Below are 17,585 nucleotides of genomic sequence, written 5' to 3'. Positions count from 1 at the left end.
TATCTGTAATAATTGTCAGTTTTATTCCTCTGGCTAAGATATCCAGAAGTAATTTGAAGTTTACATTTCTTTTTTATAGTTCTGTTATTAAGAGTTTATCAAGTGTTTCACTGCCCTGCAAAGGTGATTGACAAGTTCTTTTATTAGGTCTGTTTATTTTAGTTTTTTGGTGACACAAGTAATACACACACATATATATATAAAATTCTTTTTTTGGAAATTGAGAAGATGCAGATAGACAAAAAAAGAAATAAAATACAGATCACGCAGAGATTCACTATTAATCTTTTGGTGTACAATAATTCAGACTTTTTTGCATTATGACATATATAAATGTACACATAAGGTACATAGATAGATAGACAGGTATATCTATCTATATATAGCATTTGCAACGTATTGTTTTTACTTTACAATATACAATGAGCATCTTCCCATGCAAACGAAATGAAACAACACTATTAAAGAGTGAGAGTGGGTCAAAAGATGAAATGTTGGTAACAAGAGTCATATGTAAATCAAAGGAACACTGAAGGATTGTAGCAAAATCATAGCAAATATTTAGCAAGAAAACGCAGACAGAAAGAACCAATGCTGGCAATATTAATAACAAAATAGTTGAATTCAGGGGGAAAAGGCATTAAATGGGATAAGGACGGTCCCGAGAATGCCTGTGGTTAGAATGCAAAGCCCTAAATTTCTTTCTCAGACCCCTTATCTCTTCCAAACACCTTTCCATCTCATCTCCCTCTCCTGTCATTTCTTCATCCCTAAAATGCCTATAGTCTATGTCCTCTTTAAATTCCTCGAGAGACTGAAGCAGCCTTTGCCTAAAATTCCCTTCTGTTTGTTGGCGTTCAAATTCTCCATAGGGGTGTGCTTCCTCCCTCTTTGGCACGCGGCGCTTGGGCTTTCCTTCATTTTCTTTGCAGGATTTTTGCATGATATTGCTGTTTCCTGCTTAAGTTCAGGGAGAAAATATAGAGTAAGATTGCTTCGTTTCTTTTGATTCAAGATTGTCAGTTTCTCTTGGAAGCTCCATACTCGCCTGGTCTCCCACCCCTGCCACACTGGTCCAGCCCTCAGAAGTTGGAGATGCCGCCCCTTCCCCCCCCTCCACCGTTTCTCCACCTCCTCTCCCCTCCCTCTGCCACCCACCGTTTCTCCAGCAGACGAGGCTAATGGCCTCTCCGATGGGCGGGAGAAGGGGCGCAGACAAGGAGTTGAGCAGTGAGGCCGCAAATTTTACTCATCTAGGGCCCTTCCCAACTCCCACACTCAGAAGCCAGGGTCTAAGTGCCTGCCTCACACTGACCTGAGACGGTTCGGAAGAGTTTCCTCCTCTTCTTGCCTGGAGATGTCTGTGAACACAGACCCTCGGACCTGCAGACAGAAAGGAAGGGGGCGGGGAAGAGGGAGGTCTCTGTGGATCCACCAGCCCCGAAGACAAGACACACGTTATAATCTTGAATCCAGGATCCTCGTCACCGTTGTCGCCCCAGATTTCCAACCTCCCGGTTCACCTCCTGGTCCTATCCCTTCCTACTAGGTGTCTGCTCCCACCCCCCACCCCCTCACCCTCAGGCCTAGTCTTTGCCAGGGCCACAGTCCCTCCCCCCCCCCCCGCCCCGCCCACCGCATCCCTCGCAGGCTAACACTGAATGAGAAGAACTAAAAATTATCTCTAAATTTCTCTGTCTCCACCTCAGGATTCCAGCGGTTCTCCACACACCAGCCCACACTTCATTTCCTCCAACGGAATCGAGAAAAAGAGGAGAAGGATAAAGGGAACTCTTGCCAGTCTGAGAGAACCTGATTATTTCTAAACTATCACTAAATCTCTGGGTGTCTCTCACGAGACTTCCACCTACTCCAGCCCCACCCTCCTTCAAAAAATACAATTATCTCCGAGAGTTTGCAGGGGTTTGGGGAAAGCAAGCCTGGACCTATTCCAGTCACTAGCTTCAGCCACTACCACCCCAGGGGTCCCAGCGGTTCCCTCACACCAACCTGCTGGGATTTTAAAGAATTTACGTCCTCCTTTTGGTCACAAGCACGAACGCCTGCAGGGCAGTAAGGAGCTGGTACCCAGAGGAGAAAGAAGCCCGGGAATATAAGGACTTCACGTCAGCTCCTGATCACGTGAGGATTATGTCATCCTCCAACTCTGGTCCCCACTTTCCCCTCCCACCAGCTGTGCTGCAGGAGTGGAATGGCTTTCCATCTTCCCACCCCCACCCCCCGCCCCGTACCAGGCCCTGTCACTCATGTCCATCATTGCTAATTCCAGAGGTCAAAAGTGGCCCCTTCTCCCTGTGGTTGGAATTTGCCTCTCTCTGATTGCCAGAGAAGGGTTGTGTCTTCCCATAGTCATATTAACAATTGTTACTTTTTTAGTTGTTGTGTTAGAGAGGCTTATTCATCCTCTTCTAAGCTGCAAGAACAGAAAGGTAAAATATGAAAATGAATATACATATGTATATGCATGACTGGGACATGGTGCTGTACACCAGAGATTGACACATTGTAATTGACTGCACTTCAATTAAAAAAATACTAAAACTAAAAACAAAACAAAAAGAGCAGAAAGCTGCAGTCTTCCCTCCACCCACCTTCTCCCCAGTCACTACTAGCTATCATTTTCCTTGCACTTCAGTTCTTACAACCAAATTGGCGGGGGGTGGGGGGGGAGTTAAATTTAAAAAGGGAGTAATGATTGAGATTGTGTTTTTTATTTTTCTTCTGATAATTTCCTGTTCTTTCCCATTTTTTCCATAAACATATTATATTCTTTTAATAATCAGAAATAGGATAATGATATGTACATTTGGAAAAAAGATTCAAGATAGGAGGAGAAAAAGACCCAGCCACCTGTTTCTGTTGCTGAGTCATAAAATAAATATAGACCCTCCAGGCAGACACATTTTTGGAAGTTTAAAATGTACAGGGCAACTGGGGCTACCCCTTTTGAGGTGCTCCTGGGATGTGAGGTTCTTTCATTAGGTGAGCCACTGAGTCCATAATCCTACAGCACCTTGCTCTTAGATTTTTAGATCTCAAAAGTCAATCATAAAATGTAACTAGTTCGATCTCAGTATCATGCTCTTTTATTTCCTTCAATACTCTGTTTTGATCCCATTTTTCCTCAACACTCTTATTCAGAATCAAATAGTTTTTCATTTCTCCCAGACATCACCATCCTATTTATGTTTCCTTAGACTTTATTCAGCCACACTGGGGAATTAGAAGCACTACCAGAAATGGGTCTCATTTAGTTACTTATCACACAACATTTTTGTTGCTGAGGCTTTTGGTCCTAATCTAAGTGCATTTGTTGTCGACTGGTTAGCTTGAAATATATGCAACAAAAAGAGGGATATGTTCTTAAAACTTGTTTTTGGGAAGACAATGTCTTATTATAAAGACAAACTTGCCACTAACCAGTTTGATGTAAATGGTTCCAGAAAAGACTTAAGAGGAGAAAGAGAAGAGATCTTAAAAAGAGTGGGACTAGGGGCGGAGGGGATGGCTCAGTGATAGACTGTGTGCATCATGAGGTCCTGGGTTCAACCCCCAATACCTCCATTAAAATAATAATAATAAATAAACTTAATTGCCCCCCAAAAATAATTTAAAAAGTGAGACATTGTTATCACAGTTATTAAGGAATGGTTAGTTGTGATACAGGCAAAAGGTTTGTTGGTGGGGTGGAGAGTTCCTGAATTCTCTATGAACAGCTTTGCATGCAGAGAATTAGACTTATGTTGCTGGATGTCTTTATTTTTTCAATATGAAAGTAGTCATTGTTTATTAACTGACAAGATTACAAAAATATTGGTAGATACCCTAGTTCATCCTTTGAATAAGCCTGTTTTTCTGGCCTTCCCTGTTGCCAGCATCTCCACCTTCTATAAGATTGGTGGTCTTTTTCTTCATTTTCTTCCTAACTGACAAATACCAAGTGCTCCAGCAGGTGGGGTCTCAGTAATTACCTCCAAAGGATCTCAGGAATCCTTCCAATTCCCACTCTGGCTTCACTGCCACTCCCGTAATGCAAGCGGCCATAAACTCCAGGACGACTATGACATTTCCTGGCCCCTTTGCCTTACATCTTGCCACCTTCCAATAGAATGATGATTCTAAACAACAGATATGATCATGTCACTGCCCTGCCTTATTGTACTTCATCCTACAACAATTCTGTTACATACAGACATCTTTAGTTTACCTAAACATTTCACAAAATAAGGAATCTCCACTTATAAGTAAAAGCTGGCAATAAAACACATGCAAATGTAAGCAAAGTAAGATATTGAGTTAGATATAATTTGTCTCCCTGGTATTGGCTGCAGGGACTCATAGGTGAGGACAAAGAGGCATTATGGATCATGAAAAAAAAAAAACCTCCAATAATTGGGACCTTCATAAGAGCTGACCAAAAGCCATGTAAACCAGCATAGCTACAGCAATCATCCCAGTTTCCCTTCCCCCAAATCAGTATAAGGAGACGGGTAATGGTAAGAAGTAAAGAATTATAGGAACCATTGACTCTGTGGGGACTTCAGCGTTGTTTATCATGACAACAATTACAACAACAACAGTACCTAACACTTATATAATTCTTCTCATTTACCAGACACTCTTCTAAGCACTTTTCATATACTAACTGAATTATTACTCATTACAACTCACAATACTAATATTAAGAAACTATGGAGTACAGGGATTAAGTAGCTTGCCCCAAATCACACAGTAAATAGTGGAGATATAATTTTAACCAAGATATTCTGACTCCAGGGTTGGCACATGGTGAAAGTCAATTCGATCTCTTTCTCATGGATAAAAGGAAGAGCGTAGTTCCTTCCTCTTTTCAACCAAGTGGAGGTGGAGGCTATAAGAGAATTACATACAGAGAGAGGTCTGCAAGAAGGGAGTACTGGTGTTCAGTTCCTAGTTAGATTGCTGCTTATCCTGTTGATCCATAAGACACAGCAAGGTGAAGATAGAAACACAGTATATTCCACCTTTGCTATGGCAAGGATGAGTGAAGTTTCCTGTGAGTTAGGTGCACACCAGGCTGAGTTGCTGGTTCCTTTTCCAACATGACTTCACACAAAGAGAGGGGACTCTATAAGTAAATTGGCCTAGAATTGTACAAAATATACTTTAAATAAACCAAATTATAGAAATGATGGGCAAATTGAGATCAGGGATATCCTCCTACCTTGAAGAACTAGATAACTGGACAAATATATTAAACAACTACAAATGTTTTCAGACTCTGGACAATTGGTGACACAAGGATGTGATCCCTGAGAGAAGAGAAGCAATCAAGGTGAGCCCTATGACTGCTTTGGATTTTTTTTAATTGAAGTATAGTCAGTTTACAATGTTGTGTCAATTTCTGGTGTACAGCATAATGTTTCAGTCATACATGTACATACATATGCTTTGGATTTTGACTAAAGTCATCCTATGAATGGTGGCATAGAGAGGAGGGGCAAGTTTGCCTTCCTGAGTTGACAAGACAGAGACTGGAGTTCTGGGTGGTAGAGGTGGCTGAAGTTTGTGAGGAAGAATACTAGAGATGAGGGATCAGTGTAGAAAAACATTCTCCCAAAATCTTTAAAAAGTTTCCCTTGAGCCTGTTGTTGTATATTAAGCTGCACATACATAAAGTGAAACTTCATGAAGCAGGGCAAAGAGTGACAAGTGAGTTACAAGCCACATACAAAATCATACACATATAGTATGATTACACTTATATTAAATATACATATAGGCAAATCCATAGAGACATGAAGCAAATTAATGATTTCCAAGGGCTAAAAGAGGGGAGAATTGGGAGTGAGTGCTTAAGGGGATTGGGGTTCCCTTTTGGGTTGATGAAAATATTCTGAAGCTAAATAGCTATAGTTGATAACTGTACAACACTGTAATTGTACTAAAAGACACTGAGTTCTACAATCAAAACTGGGTTAGAGGTGTGGCCAAGACAGCAGAGTAGGAAGACCTGAGCTTACCTCCTCCCACCAAAATTACAACTGTTCACAGAGCAGCCATCTACGATAACAACCTAAAGACTAGCAGAAAAGATTTTTTACAACTAAAGATTTAAAGAAGGAACCACAATGAGATAGGTAGGCAGGGCTGAGACATAATAAAGACCCACAGTCTTGGGTAAGTGACCCACGAACGGGAAGATAATCACAATTGCAGAGGTTGTCCCCAAGAAGTGAGAGGTCTAAGCCTCACATCAGGCTCCCCAGTCTGGAGGTCCTGTACCAGGAAGGCAAGACCCCAGAAAGTCTGCTTTGAAAGGCAGTAGGGCTTGCGTATGGGGAAGTTGGAGGGCTGTAGGAAACAGAAACCCTGCTCTTAAAGTGAGCACACAAAATGTGACGTGCTCCAAGTCCTAGTGCAGAAGCAGTAATTTGAACGGTTCCAGAGTCAGACCTACTTGCTGATCTTGGAGAGCCTCCCAGAGAGGCAGGAGGCAACTGGGACCCACTCTGGGGCCATCGATTCTGGCAGCAGCCATTTTGGGGAGCTTCTTCTACCACAAGGACGCTGGTGCTAGCAAGCATCATTTATTGGAATCCTCCATCTAGCCTATTAGCAACAGAGGTCTACCCACCCACCAGCAGACTGGCACCAGCCTTGGGCCCCCCAGCTCCACAGCCAGCCACCTCAAGACCCAGCCCTGCCCATGAGCAGGTTTGCAGTCACAACACGAGGCAGGGCCTAGCAGCCAACTGAGCTGGGAGCCAACCCCATCTACCAATGTACCCAGAGTGGTCTGCCCCATCACAATAGAAGAGCCCACATCACCCACATAGCGGGCACCTCTGGAGCATACAGTTCTGTTGACCAGAAGGGAGTATGGTACTGGACCCAATAGGACATCTCCTACATAAGGCTACTTCATCAAAATGAGGAAATGTAACCAACCTGCTTAATAGATAGAAATGAACACAGAGAATCAGGCAAAATGAGGAGATAGAGGAATATATTCCAAAAGGAAGAATAAGGCAAAACCCCAGAAAAAGAACTAAGCAAAGTGGAGATAAACAATCTACTTGATAAAGAGTTCAAGGAGATGGTCATAAAGCTACTCACTGAACTCAGAAGAATAGTGGATGTGCACAGTGAGAACTTCAACAAACAACTGGAAAATATAAAGAACCAAACAGAACTGAAGAATACAATAACTGAAATACAAAATGCAGTATAAAGAATCAACAGAAGACTAGATGATACACAGGAATGGATCAGGAAACTGGAAGATGGAGTAGTAGAAATCACCCATGCTGAATAGAAAAAAGAATTTTTAAACAATGAGGATAGTTTAAGAGGCCTCTGGGACAATATCAAGTGCACTAACATTCACATTAAAGGGGTTCCATAAGGAGAAGAGAGAAGGAAAAAGACAGAGAACTTATTTGAAAAAAATAATGGCTGCAAACTTTCTTAACTTGAGGACGGAAATAGACATCCAGGTCCAGGAAGCATAGAGAGTCCCACCCAAGGTGAACCGAAAGAGGTCCAGATCAACACACATTATAATCAAACTGGCAAAATTAAAGACAGAATGAAAGGAATGAAATTCTGGCATACTACAACATAAATGAACCTTGAAGATGTTATGTTAAGTGAAATAAGCCAGGTACAAAAGGACAGATATTGTATGTTTCCATTTTCATGAGGTACCTAGAATAAGCAAATTTTTAGACATAGAAAGCAGAATAGTGGTTGGCAGAGACTGTGGGAGGGTAGGGAGGAATGGGAAGTTATTGTTTAATTGGTACAGAGTTTCAGTGTGGGAAGATGAAAAAGTTCTGAAGATGGATGGTGGTGATGGTTGCACAACTATGTACTTAATGCCATGAACTATACATTTAAAATGATTAAAGTGGTAAATTTTTTGTTATGTGTGTATTTTTATCATAATTAAAATATATATTTAAAAAATGAATCAGCAATCTTTGAATTAAAAGATATCTAAGAGACATATCAAGGATAATGTGTGTGTGTTATTGGATCTTCATTTAAACAAATGTAAATTTAAAAAAATGATATTTATTGGGCAAATGAAAACTTGAACATTGAACAGATATTTAATATTAAAAAGTTACTTTAGGTGTAGTAATATTGTGATTAAGTTTTAAAAGTTCTTATCTTTTAGAGACACATACTGAAATATTAACAGATGAAATTATATGTTGTCTGGAATTTGCTTCAAAATAATACAATAGGAAAAGAGAGGGTGGGAATAGAAAACAGACTGACCATGAACTGAAAATTATCATAGCTTAGTGGTGGGTACATGAGGTTGCATCATATTTTTCCAAATAACTTTTGAATATATTTGGAATATTCCATAAATTAAAAGTTTTTTTTTAATACTATGACAAAATTTAAAAATCTAGCCCTGTGTGCTTTGAATGATTAGGGCTGGGTCTCAGAGGAGGACACTACACTGGTGAAAGATATACTCTCTCTGAGTAGGCCAAATACCCCTTCACATGAGGCCATTTGGAGAAAGCTAAAGGAAAGGGTGAACTATCAGGCCAATAGGAGCTAGGAGATAGCAATGGCCAGGTTGGCTTGAAATAGAGAAAGCCTCGAGGAGAAAAAAGATCTTGACCTGAGCTTCAGAACATCGGCAGGACCTACGAGTAGCGTGGGGAACAGAGGAGACCCATCTGACTGGACGCAGACCCAGTATACTTACTGCTGATTACTCTGGCCTGTCTTATGCTGTTTTGTGAGTAAAAGCACACTTAGTTCTCCTTTAGACGTGCTTAAGTCTCCTGATGGTGTCTATGATCTCAAAGCAGGTTCAATGCAAGCTCTTTATGACACAAAGTCAGAAAGTCTGTGCTCCAAATTCCCCCAAGGGTTTTCTCATTTATTTCTAGGTAATAGAATCTGAATTTCTCAACCTTTCTGTGTAGAATTCAGGCATTTGCAATTAAAACACGGGTGCCCCTTGAGCCCACAAATTCATTCCTAAGTATCCATCCTAAGCAAATAATCATGATGTTCACAAAATTTTAACTATGACAAAGTTATAGTAAATATGGATGATCAAGGTCTCCACCACACTGATATTCACCCAGTTAATTTTTCTTAGACATGAAGAAAACTTTGTTTTGCACTAAATGGAGTTGAGTGTGGATGCAGTATCCCAGATGATTAACTTTACTAAAGTTTGGCTTATGATTGTTAACTTTATTGCCATCACTCCTTTTACCCAAGACTGCTAATTGTCCCCAGTGACAATTTTCCCCATCTTCCTCTAAGTAACAGAATTTCCTTTCCCAATGTTTTAGAAGAACTCTTGATCGCTCAGCTAGAAATTAACATTCCCTAGCCTCCCTTGTATCCAAATACAGTATGGTTTTTGTTAGTTCTTCGTAATGGAATATGAGCAGATGTAGAGCATCCAACTTCTGTATCACTTTTTAAAAGAGAATCGTTTGCCTACTACTTTCTCTTTCCTTCTTCCTGTATTCTAGAACTCAGATGAAGTATATAGGCAACATCTAGCAGATGGCAGAGCAACAGAATAAAAGGCACCTGACCTCATACAGCAGACGAATTTATCTGCCCAAAAGTCCCCTTCTATCTCTGGACTATTTTATATGACAGAAATACACTTCTCTCTTGTTTGAACCATTATATTTTGGGGGTTCTCTATATTACAGTGGCTTATCCTGTATCTTAAATAAACTTATGAAGGAAGTAATAGATTTTCCATGTGGAAAGGAAGGATTTTTTCCATATCACTTTTTTCTGACATGGAAAAATGAGGTTAAAATGAATTCATGGGGTGGCGAGTATAGCTCAGTGGTAGAGTGAATGCTTAGCATGCCCAGTTCCTGGCTGGGTTCAATCACCAGTACCTCCATAAAAAAAAAAAAAGAATTCATGATATATTTGTGCATATATTCCCTAGTTTGTTATTTGCTATTTTTGTTTCTAGTAGTTTTTGGTTTTAATACTTATCATATAAGAATATTCAGAAATAAGGATTGATTATATTTTATTTATTACATTCTTTGTTTATATGTATATATATATGCATATAGATGTATATTAGAATCCCGTTGAGTATACTGTTTCTAGTTTACTTTTATGTTGTATAACATGTAATATGAAAAGTTTTCTTTATCATTAGATACACTTTCACAGTATATTTTTATTGTTTAACAGAAGCCAATTATGTGGATAGACAATTTGTTTAAGTCAAATAATATATACTTGCATATTTTGTTTTTTGTATCGTTTTGTTCTATTTGTTTCACTACAGTGAACATTTTTATGCATAAATACTTCCACACACTTATGAATTTTTTCTGTAGAATAGAATATAAAAAAATTAATTGACTACATCAAATACTATGAATTTTTCTTTTAATAATTATTGTCAAATAGCTCTCCAGAAAGAATGTGCCAAATTACATACCCTCAATAGTGTGAGAATTTTTTTTAAGTTTAACAATTTACTATATGGAGAATGATGTAAGTTTGTTTTACATTTGGGGAATTTTTTAAATAGAGTAATATATATGTGTGTATATATATATATATATACACACACACACACATATATAAAAGTGCCCAAATCATAAATATGTAGTTCAGTTAAGTTCTACAAACTAAAGCCATTTAACAAACACTCAAAACAAAATGAAACAAAAAATCCAGAACATTACCAACACTGTAGAAACTTCACCCAAGGCTGCCACTACCCTGAATTCTAACATCATAGATAGTTCTGGCTATGTTTAAATTCATATAAACTCATACACATTACTCTTTTCACTCTGGCTTCTTTATCTCAATACTATCTTTGTGAGATCCATTCATACTATGTGTAGTTGTAATTTGTACATATTACTGCTGAATAAAATTCTACTGTGTAAATATGAAACTAACTCATACATTTTCCTGATGAAGAACATTTAGGTATTTGCTAATTTTTGGCAACTTAAAAAGTGCTATTATGAACATATGTGTAAATGGTGATTGGTAAACCAATGCACACATTTTTATTATGGGTATATCTAGAGTGAGAGTGCTGGGTCATAGGGTGTACATGTATTTACCTTTATACATTCTGTCAAGTTTAGACATTCTGTGGTACTACCACAGTTTTCTAAAGTGGTAGTACCAGTTCTGTTTGTACTCATGAAACACTTGATGTTTTTCGTCTTTATTATTTTAGACATTCTGGGTAGCGTTTAGTGGTATCAGTTTTAGTTTTAATTTGCATTTCTCTGCAAACTAATGAAGTTGAGCATATTTTCACAAACTTATTAGATACTTGGATATTCTGTTTTTTGAACTACTAATTTAAGGTGTTTGCCCATTTTTCTGTTGGAATGTCTGTCTTTTTCTTATTCATTTATACATTATACATACAAATCATTTCTCACATATATGTGTTCCAAAAATCTTCTACTAGTTTGTGGCTTGGTTCCTTATTCTTTTAACAGTGTCTTTGGTGAGCAGGAGGTTCTGATGTTAATACAGTGCAATTTATAATCTCTTTTATCCTTTGTAATTAGTCTTTTTTGTATCCTCTTTAAGAACACTGCCTTCTCCCAAGTCATGAAGATGATTTCCTGTGTATTTTGCATTAAAATGACATTTTTACCTTTTCCATTTAGAGTCCCATTGGGAGTTTATTTTTGTGTTATTTTTGTGTATTACTTAAGGTGGAGTTAACAGATATTTTCGTGGATATTTAACTGATCTGCTATGATTAAAAAAAAAAAACCTTTCTCCTCTTCATTGCACTGTCATCTTTGTCAATCAAGTGACGATATGTATGTTTCACAGTTCCGTGTGTGTGTAGATATGCATATGTGTTAATATTTGACACAATGTCATATTATTTATTCACTATAGCATTGTATTAAGTTTGGTATCTAGTACGAAGTGTTAAAGCACTCTTCTTGAAGGTTGTCTTGGCTATATTTGACTCTTTCTTTGCATTTTTGTATACATAATTGGAATCTGCTGGTCAACAAAAAAAAACCTGCTGAGATTTTTATATGGATTCCTTTGAACTTAGATCGATTTGTGAATAATTGACTTTAAAGTATTGAGTCTTCCAATACATATTTCTACACTTATTTAGATCCTTAATGTTTCTAAAAATTATTTTATAATTTTCAATGTAGAGGTCTTACAAGTATTTAATTAGATGTATTCCTAGATATTTGATTTTTTAATCACCTTTATTGGGGTATAATTTAGATACAATATGATATACACATTTTAACTATACAATTCAATGATTTCAACAAATTTATTTGCCAGTGAAGTCACCACTCCATCGAGAGAGAACATTTCCCTCAGCTGAGAAAGTTCTGTTATGCCCTTCTACAGTCAGAAAAATCATAACCTTCAAGTCAGGCAAACAATGATCCTTTTAAATTTATATCAATGTAATTTAGTTTTGCCTTTTCTAGAACTTTATATAAGTGGAATCATGCAGAATGAACTCTTTTGTGTCTGATAGCTTTTCCTGAGTATAGTATTTTTTGAAGTGCATCCCTGTTACTGCTTGTGCCAGTAGTTTGTTCCTTCTTACTGCTTAGTAGTATTCTAATGCATAAACACATCACAATCTGTTTGTCTATTGATTTCTTGATGGACATTTGAATTGTATCCACTTTGGAGCTATCATTAATGAAACTGCTGTGAACATTCCCATGCAAATATTTTTGAGGAAATACGTTTTAAATTCTGTTAGGGATAATTCTTAAGAGTGGAATTTATGGAATATTTAACTTTTCAAGAAAATGTCAAGAAGTCTTTCAAGGTGGTTGAACTTCTGACCAGCAATGAATGAGAGTTCCAGTTGTTCCATGTCCTCAAAAATACTTTGGATTGTCAGATTTTTTAATTTTAGCTATTGGGATGGGTGTACAGTGATATTCATACTGAGTTTTTTTTTTTTTACATTTTTCTGACAATTAATGAGATTGAGCATCATTCCATGGGCTCATTGGTAATTTGTATATGTACTTTTGTGAAACTCTTATTCAAATCTTTGATCATTTTTAAATTGCAGTTTGCCTTCTTATTTTGAAATTTAAGAGCTCTTTATATATTGTTTGGATACAAACACTTTGTTACACATTTTATAAGTATTTTCTCCCAGCTTCTTGCTTTCTTTTCTTAACCATATCTTTCAAAGAGCAGAAGTTTTTAATTTTGATAAATCCAATGTCTATATACACTCCACAGCTACACTACCTTGTACACTACATTGTAAGTCTGGAAATTAGATAATGCAATTCTCCAGATTTGTGGTTTTCTTTTCAAAATACTTTGTCTATTGTAGGTTCTTTGCATTTCCATAAAAGTTTGGAGGTAAGTTTGTCAATTTATACAGACATCTGCTGTCCTTTTGATTTTGACTGCACTGAGTTTATAGATCAATTTGGAGAGAATTAATATCTTGACAGTACTGAATTTCTTGATCTAGAATAATGGTTTATTTTCACATTTATTTTGATCTTCAGTGCTTTCAGCAGTTTTGTAGTTTCAGTGTGTAAGTTTTCTATGTTTCCTTACATTTATTCCTAAATATTTCATGTTTTTGGAAGCTATCATACATTTCATACACACACACACACACATACACACACACACACGCACACAATTTCGATTTCCAATTTTTCATTGCTAGCCTACAGGAACAGAATTTAGTTTTTGTGTATCTATCTACAACTACAACTGTACTAAATTAAATTTTTAGTCCTGTAGTAGGTTTATTGTTAGCTCCCTTAAAATTCTATAAATACATGACCATGCGACTTGCAAATAAAGACATGGTTATTTCCTTTTGAACCAGAAATTTGTGAAGGCATTTCTGTTGTTCTAGTTTTTAAAAACAAACAAGACTCTATGGCACTACACATTTACTGGCTCACCTCATGTAAGGGCCTCATATATCTAGGGGCCCCTCACAAGAGGAGCCATCAGCTGCCCTGTCCTTTTCCAAATTCTAAAAACGTAGCTGCCTGTAGTCTATATTTATATAATGACTTAGCAAGAGAGACAGGTGGTTGGGTTTTTTTTCTCCCAACTTTATTCCTGTTTTGCTAATAAAAATAATTATTTATTTCCTTTTTTTAAAAAAAGTACATTGACTGTTTTAGTTTAAAATAAAAGGAATAAAACAGAGAGACATTAAGAATTTTTTTAAATCCACCCTCCCGGGCTCTTCCGGACACGTTTCTTCTATGCATTTTAGTGGAGGGAAAATGGAGAGCATTGGTAGCAGAAAGGACAGCAGGTGGAAGGAGGCGGATCCTGGGCGCAGAGGAGGGGAAAGACAAGTCCCCAGAGAAGTGGGAACGGCTAACGGCCCTCCGAGAAGATACTGCCTTTCCGTGGCAGGCAGAGAAAAGCCCGGGAACCCACGAGGGCTGCCGGTGCCCTGAGAAGGGACCCGGGGGCCGGGGAGGTAGGGGGGGCGAGTGGGGGCGGGCGGGGGCGGGGCAGGCGGGGGCGTGGCCGCTCGCGGTGACGAAGGCCCCACGTGACTGGCCGGCGCCGACTCGCACGCCCCTCGCCTCAGAGTTGACCGTCACTCGCTGTCTGTTGGTCCCTGTTCCCGGTGGCCCTGAGGGAGTGCGGGCCGGGGGCGGCCCCCAAGAGTAGGAGGCGGAGAGGCAGCAGGTAAGGGACCTGGAGGGGGTCCCCGGGAAGGGTCTCCGGAGGTGGCGCGGGCGAACGGACGCGGCTCGCGGACCGTCCCCCGAGGTCCGGCTGCCCCGGGGCGGAGACCGCAGCCCCCACGGCCCCGGCGGCCTGGCGTTCGGCCGCAGAAAGCCGTAGGCCTGCCCGGGGGTGGGGGCGGGCTGGACGGCCCTGCGGCGACGACCCCTCGCGAACACCTGCCTCCCGCTGCACCGCGAGCCTTTCCGACACCCCCGCCCCGCCCCCGTTCTTCTCGGTGGGGAAAATGGTGGTCGGAGTCGGGGTTGGGGGTGGCCGAGGGTGGGGGCGCGGGCGGCCCGGGTTGGGGGCGCACGGCCGGGAGGGGGCCGAGCTCCCGGCTGCGGCAGCCCCCTGCCCTACCCTCCGACCCCGGCCCTCTGCAGGTCTGCGGGCCTAAGTGTCGCGGCGGCGCACTCGTGGCGAGCATCGGGAGAAGCAGGAGACAGCAAGGATAGGCCCAGGTCGGTGCGGGGGACAGCGGGGGAAGGAGGGGGTAGGGAACGGGTGGAAAACCCCGAGACCCCAAATGCTGCCCCCACCCAACCCCGTCCTCCATTTTGGTGCCTGCAGAGGCCTGGGCATGGATCGGCAGGGAAAATGGTGGGTTTTGGGTGAGGGAGGGGGGAGAGCTCGGACTGTCGGCCCCCTACCGGGCGTAGGGAGCCTCTCAGGTGGGAAAATGAAAATGTGAAAAGCCGTTGACATCCGGGGCTCCTTATCTTGAGAAGTGCGTAGTAGGGCCTCTGTCCTCGGTGCTGATCGGTCCACCAAGAAAATAGTCCCTTCTCTTGTCTGTTGTCTCCTAGGAGCGATGGCGTCCAAAGAGGAACAGATGCTGAAAAATATTAACATGGAAAACACCAATGAGGAAAATGAAAAAACAGATGAAAAGGAACAAGATGCTAATAAAGGAGAGCCATTGGCCCTCCCTTTGAAAGCTGGTGAATATCGTGTACCTAGAGGAAATCGTAGGCGGTTCCGTGTTAGGCAGCCCATCCTGCAGTATAGATGGGACATGACTCAGAGGGTTGGAGAGCCACAGGCAAGGATGAGAGAAGAGAATATGGAGAGGATTGGGGAGGAGGTGAGACAGCTGATGGAAAAGCTGAGGGAAAAGCAGTTGAGTCATAGTCTGAGGGCAGTTAGCACTGATCCCCCTCACCATGACCATCATGATGAGTTTTGCCTTATGCCTTGAATCCTGATGTTTTCCCTGAAGTTGATAGGGAAACACACCTGCTTCCTAAACTTACATGTTCGTGATGTATCTTTGTTGTAAGCCTTTTGATGTTACTTGTTTCTTGTGGGTCTCCTCTTACCAGCTTCTAATTGTTGTTTTTGACCCAATCCATAAATTTCTGTCAGCAGGAGAGTTTTATCTATTGCATGAAGAGATGTTCATTATATATTGTGATGTTAATAAAACAGTTTAAAAAAGCATTCTCTTTTTTCTTAAAGTCATATATATTTTATATATGAACACCATCTAAAATATATAAAGTAAAAATTAAGGTATCTATGATAGAATTATCAATAATTTTTCTTATCTCTATTTTCTCATTTTTTCAAAACTGAACAAGTATTACTTAAAGAGCTTGATCACCTGATGAAATCATTGTGAGCACTTACTAAACACTTTCTAAGCACTTGTGACAGAATCTCGGTTTCAGCTTTCCTCGATCTCTTATTTAGAAGTATAAACCTAATGATGAGACATAATCTCTTTAAAAATCAGTTTATCAGCAAGATGAAGATAATCACCTCCCAGGGCTTCTGTGTGCACTTGATGAGGCAATAAATTTGTGAGCTTTATTTAAGCTCTTATTCCCACTGGCATATGCATAATCTGACCCTTTAGATATTACCTTCAGCTATTTGGGGAAGTTCTCCCAGGTCTTTCCTATACTCACAAGTCCAATAGACAAAGGTGTTACTTCCATTCCCCTGCTGCTGTGCCCCATTCCCATCCTTTCCCTGGGCTGTTGATGTTCAGGAATAAAGGTGAGAAAGTCCCACTTACTTCTCTGGAATTCTCAATGAATTGAATCCTCACTCTGTTCTATAAACTGGATAAATCCTGTCTCCCTGTTTAGCTTCACAGAAAGACCTTGTTTGTCTAGTTCTTTATTAGTTGTTATTCTTTATCAAGAAATCTCCCCAGTTCATTAGACTGTATAAAATATGTGAGGGAAAAGCTCACTTAAAATTTGAGGCAGTCCCTCCTCACACCACTTTCCCAACCTGATGAATGCAAAAAAAAAATCTATATTGAGTTGGATACCAGGAGATTGTGTCAGTGGATGCCCAAATGTGGAGATCTTTACGAGAACCTATTGGAGGACTACTGGGTTTAAGTGTCCCAATAGAACTTGGGAAATAAAGTTCCTTTGCAATGTGCTAAGTAGGTGAAATACATATTAGGTATGAAGAGAGTCTTCTGTGGAAATAAACTTCAAAGTTAGGATTCTAGAATAAGTTGGCAAACTACAGCCCATGAGCCAAATCTGGCCTACTGCTTATTTTTTTTGAGCTAAATAAATTTTACGTTTTTTAGTGGTTGTAAAAGATCAAGAATATTTTGTGATGTAAAAATTACATGAAATTCAAAATCTGGTGTCCATAAAGTTTTACTGAAAAGCAGCCATATTTATTAATTTACACATTGTCCGTGGCTGGTTTTGGATTACAGGGCAGAACTGAGTAGTTGTGAAAGAAATGATATGTCCTGCCTGCAAAGCCCACATATTTATTATCTGGTCATAACAGAAAAAGTTTGCCAACCTCTGCTCTAGAATATAACATCACAGTAGCCCTTATGAAACCAAAGGGAAAAGTGG

The 17,585-nt window shown here is 39.8% G+C and overlaps 2 protein-coding genes across 6 annotated transcripts; one reads left to right on the top strand and one right to left on the bottom strand.

Annotated features, from left to right (window-relative positions):
- TCEAL7 (transcription elongation factor A like 7) lies at positions 1 to 2,134 on the bottom strand. 5 transcript variants are annotated; one of them, XM_014566566.2, is made up of 3 exons: positions 2,011 to 2,134; positions 1,316 to 1,383; positions 1 to 960 (listed from the first exon to the last, which is right to left on the bottom strand). In XM_014566566.2, the coding sequence occupies exon 3, from the start codon at positions 941 to 943 to the stop codon at positions 641 to 643; it is 303 nt and encodes a 100-aa protein (XP_014422052.1). In that variant the 5' UTR covers positions 944 to 960; positions 1,316 to 1,383; positions 2,011 to 2,134; the 3' UTR covers positions 1 to 640. The 5 variants fall into 5 exon arrangements, with proteins under 5 accessions (XP_014422052.1, XP_014422050.1, XP_032331984.1 ...); XM_014566564.2 differs by having other exon boundaries at positions 1 to 957; positions 2,011 to 2,131; XM_032476093.1 differs by having other exon boundaries at positions 1,316 to 1,423; positions 2,011 to 2,087.
- A 12,417-nt stretch (positions 2,135 to 14,551) lies between these two features.
- LOC102514781 (protein BEX2) lies at positions 14,552 to 16,188 on the top strand. Its single transcript, XM_032476091.1, has 3 exons — positions 14,552 to 14,706; positions 15,132 to 15,209; positions 15,555 to 16,188. Exon 3 carries the CDS (start codon positions 15,560 to 15,562, stop codon positions 15,944 to 15,946), a length of 387 nt encoding a protein of 128 aa, XP_032331982.1. The 5' UTR covers positions 14,552 to 14,706; positions 15,132 to 15,209; positions 15,555 to 15,559; the 3' UTR covers positions 15,947 to 16,188.
- Positions 16,189 to 17,585: the final 1,397 nt, after the last annotated feature.

Source organism: Camelus ferus, chromosome X, assembly GCF_009834535.1.
Source record: "Camelus ferus isolate YT-003-E chromosome X, BCGSAC_Cfer_1.0, whole genome shotgun sequence".
NCBI lineage: Eukaryota > Metazoa > Chordata > Mammalia > Artiodactyla > Camelidae > Camelus > Camelus ferus.
Note: the sequence above shows the minus strand (reverse complement) of the source record. Positions and strands in the feature narration are given on the sequence as shown.

Excerpts from the sequence above, each read along its gene's own strand:
- TCEAL7 (XM_014566566.2), bottom strand. The coding sequence starts at position 943 with ATGCAAAAATCCTGCAAAGAAAATGAAGGAAAGCCCAAGCGCCGCGTG.
- LOC102514781 (XM_032476091.1), top strand. The coding sequence starts at position 15,560 with ATGGCGTCCAAAGAGGAACAGATGCTGAAAAATATTAACATGGAAAAC.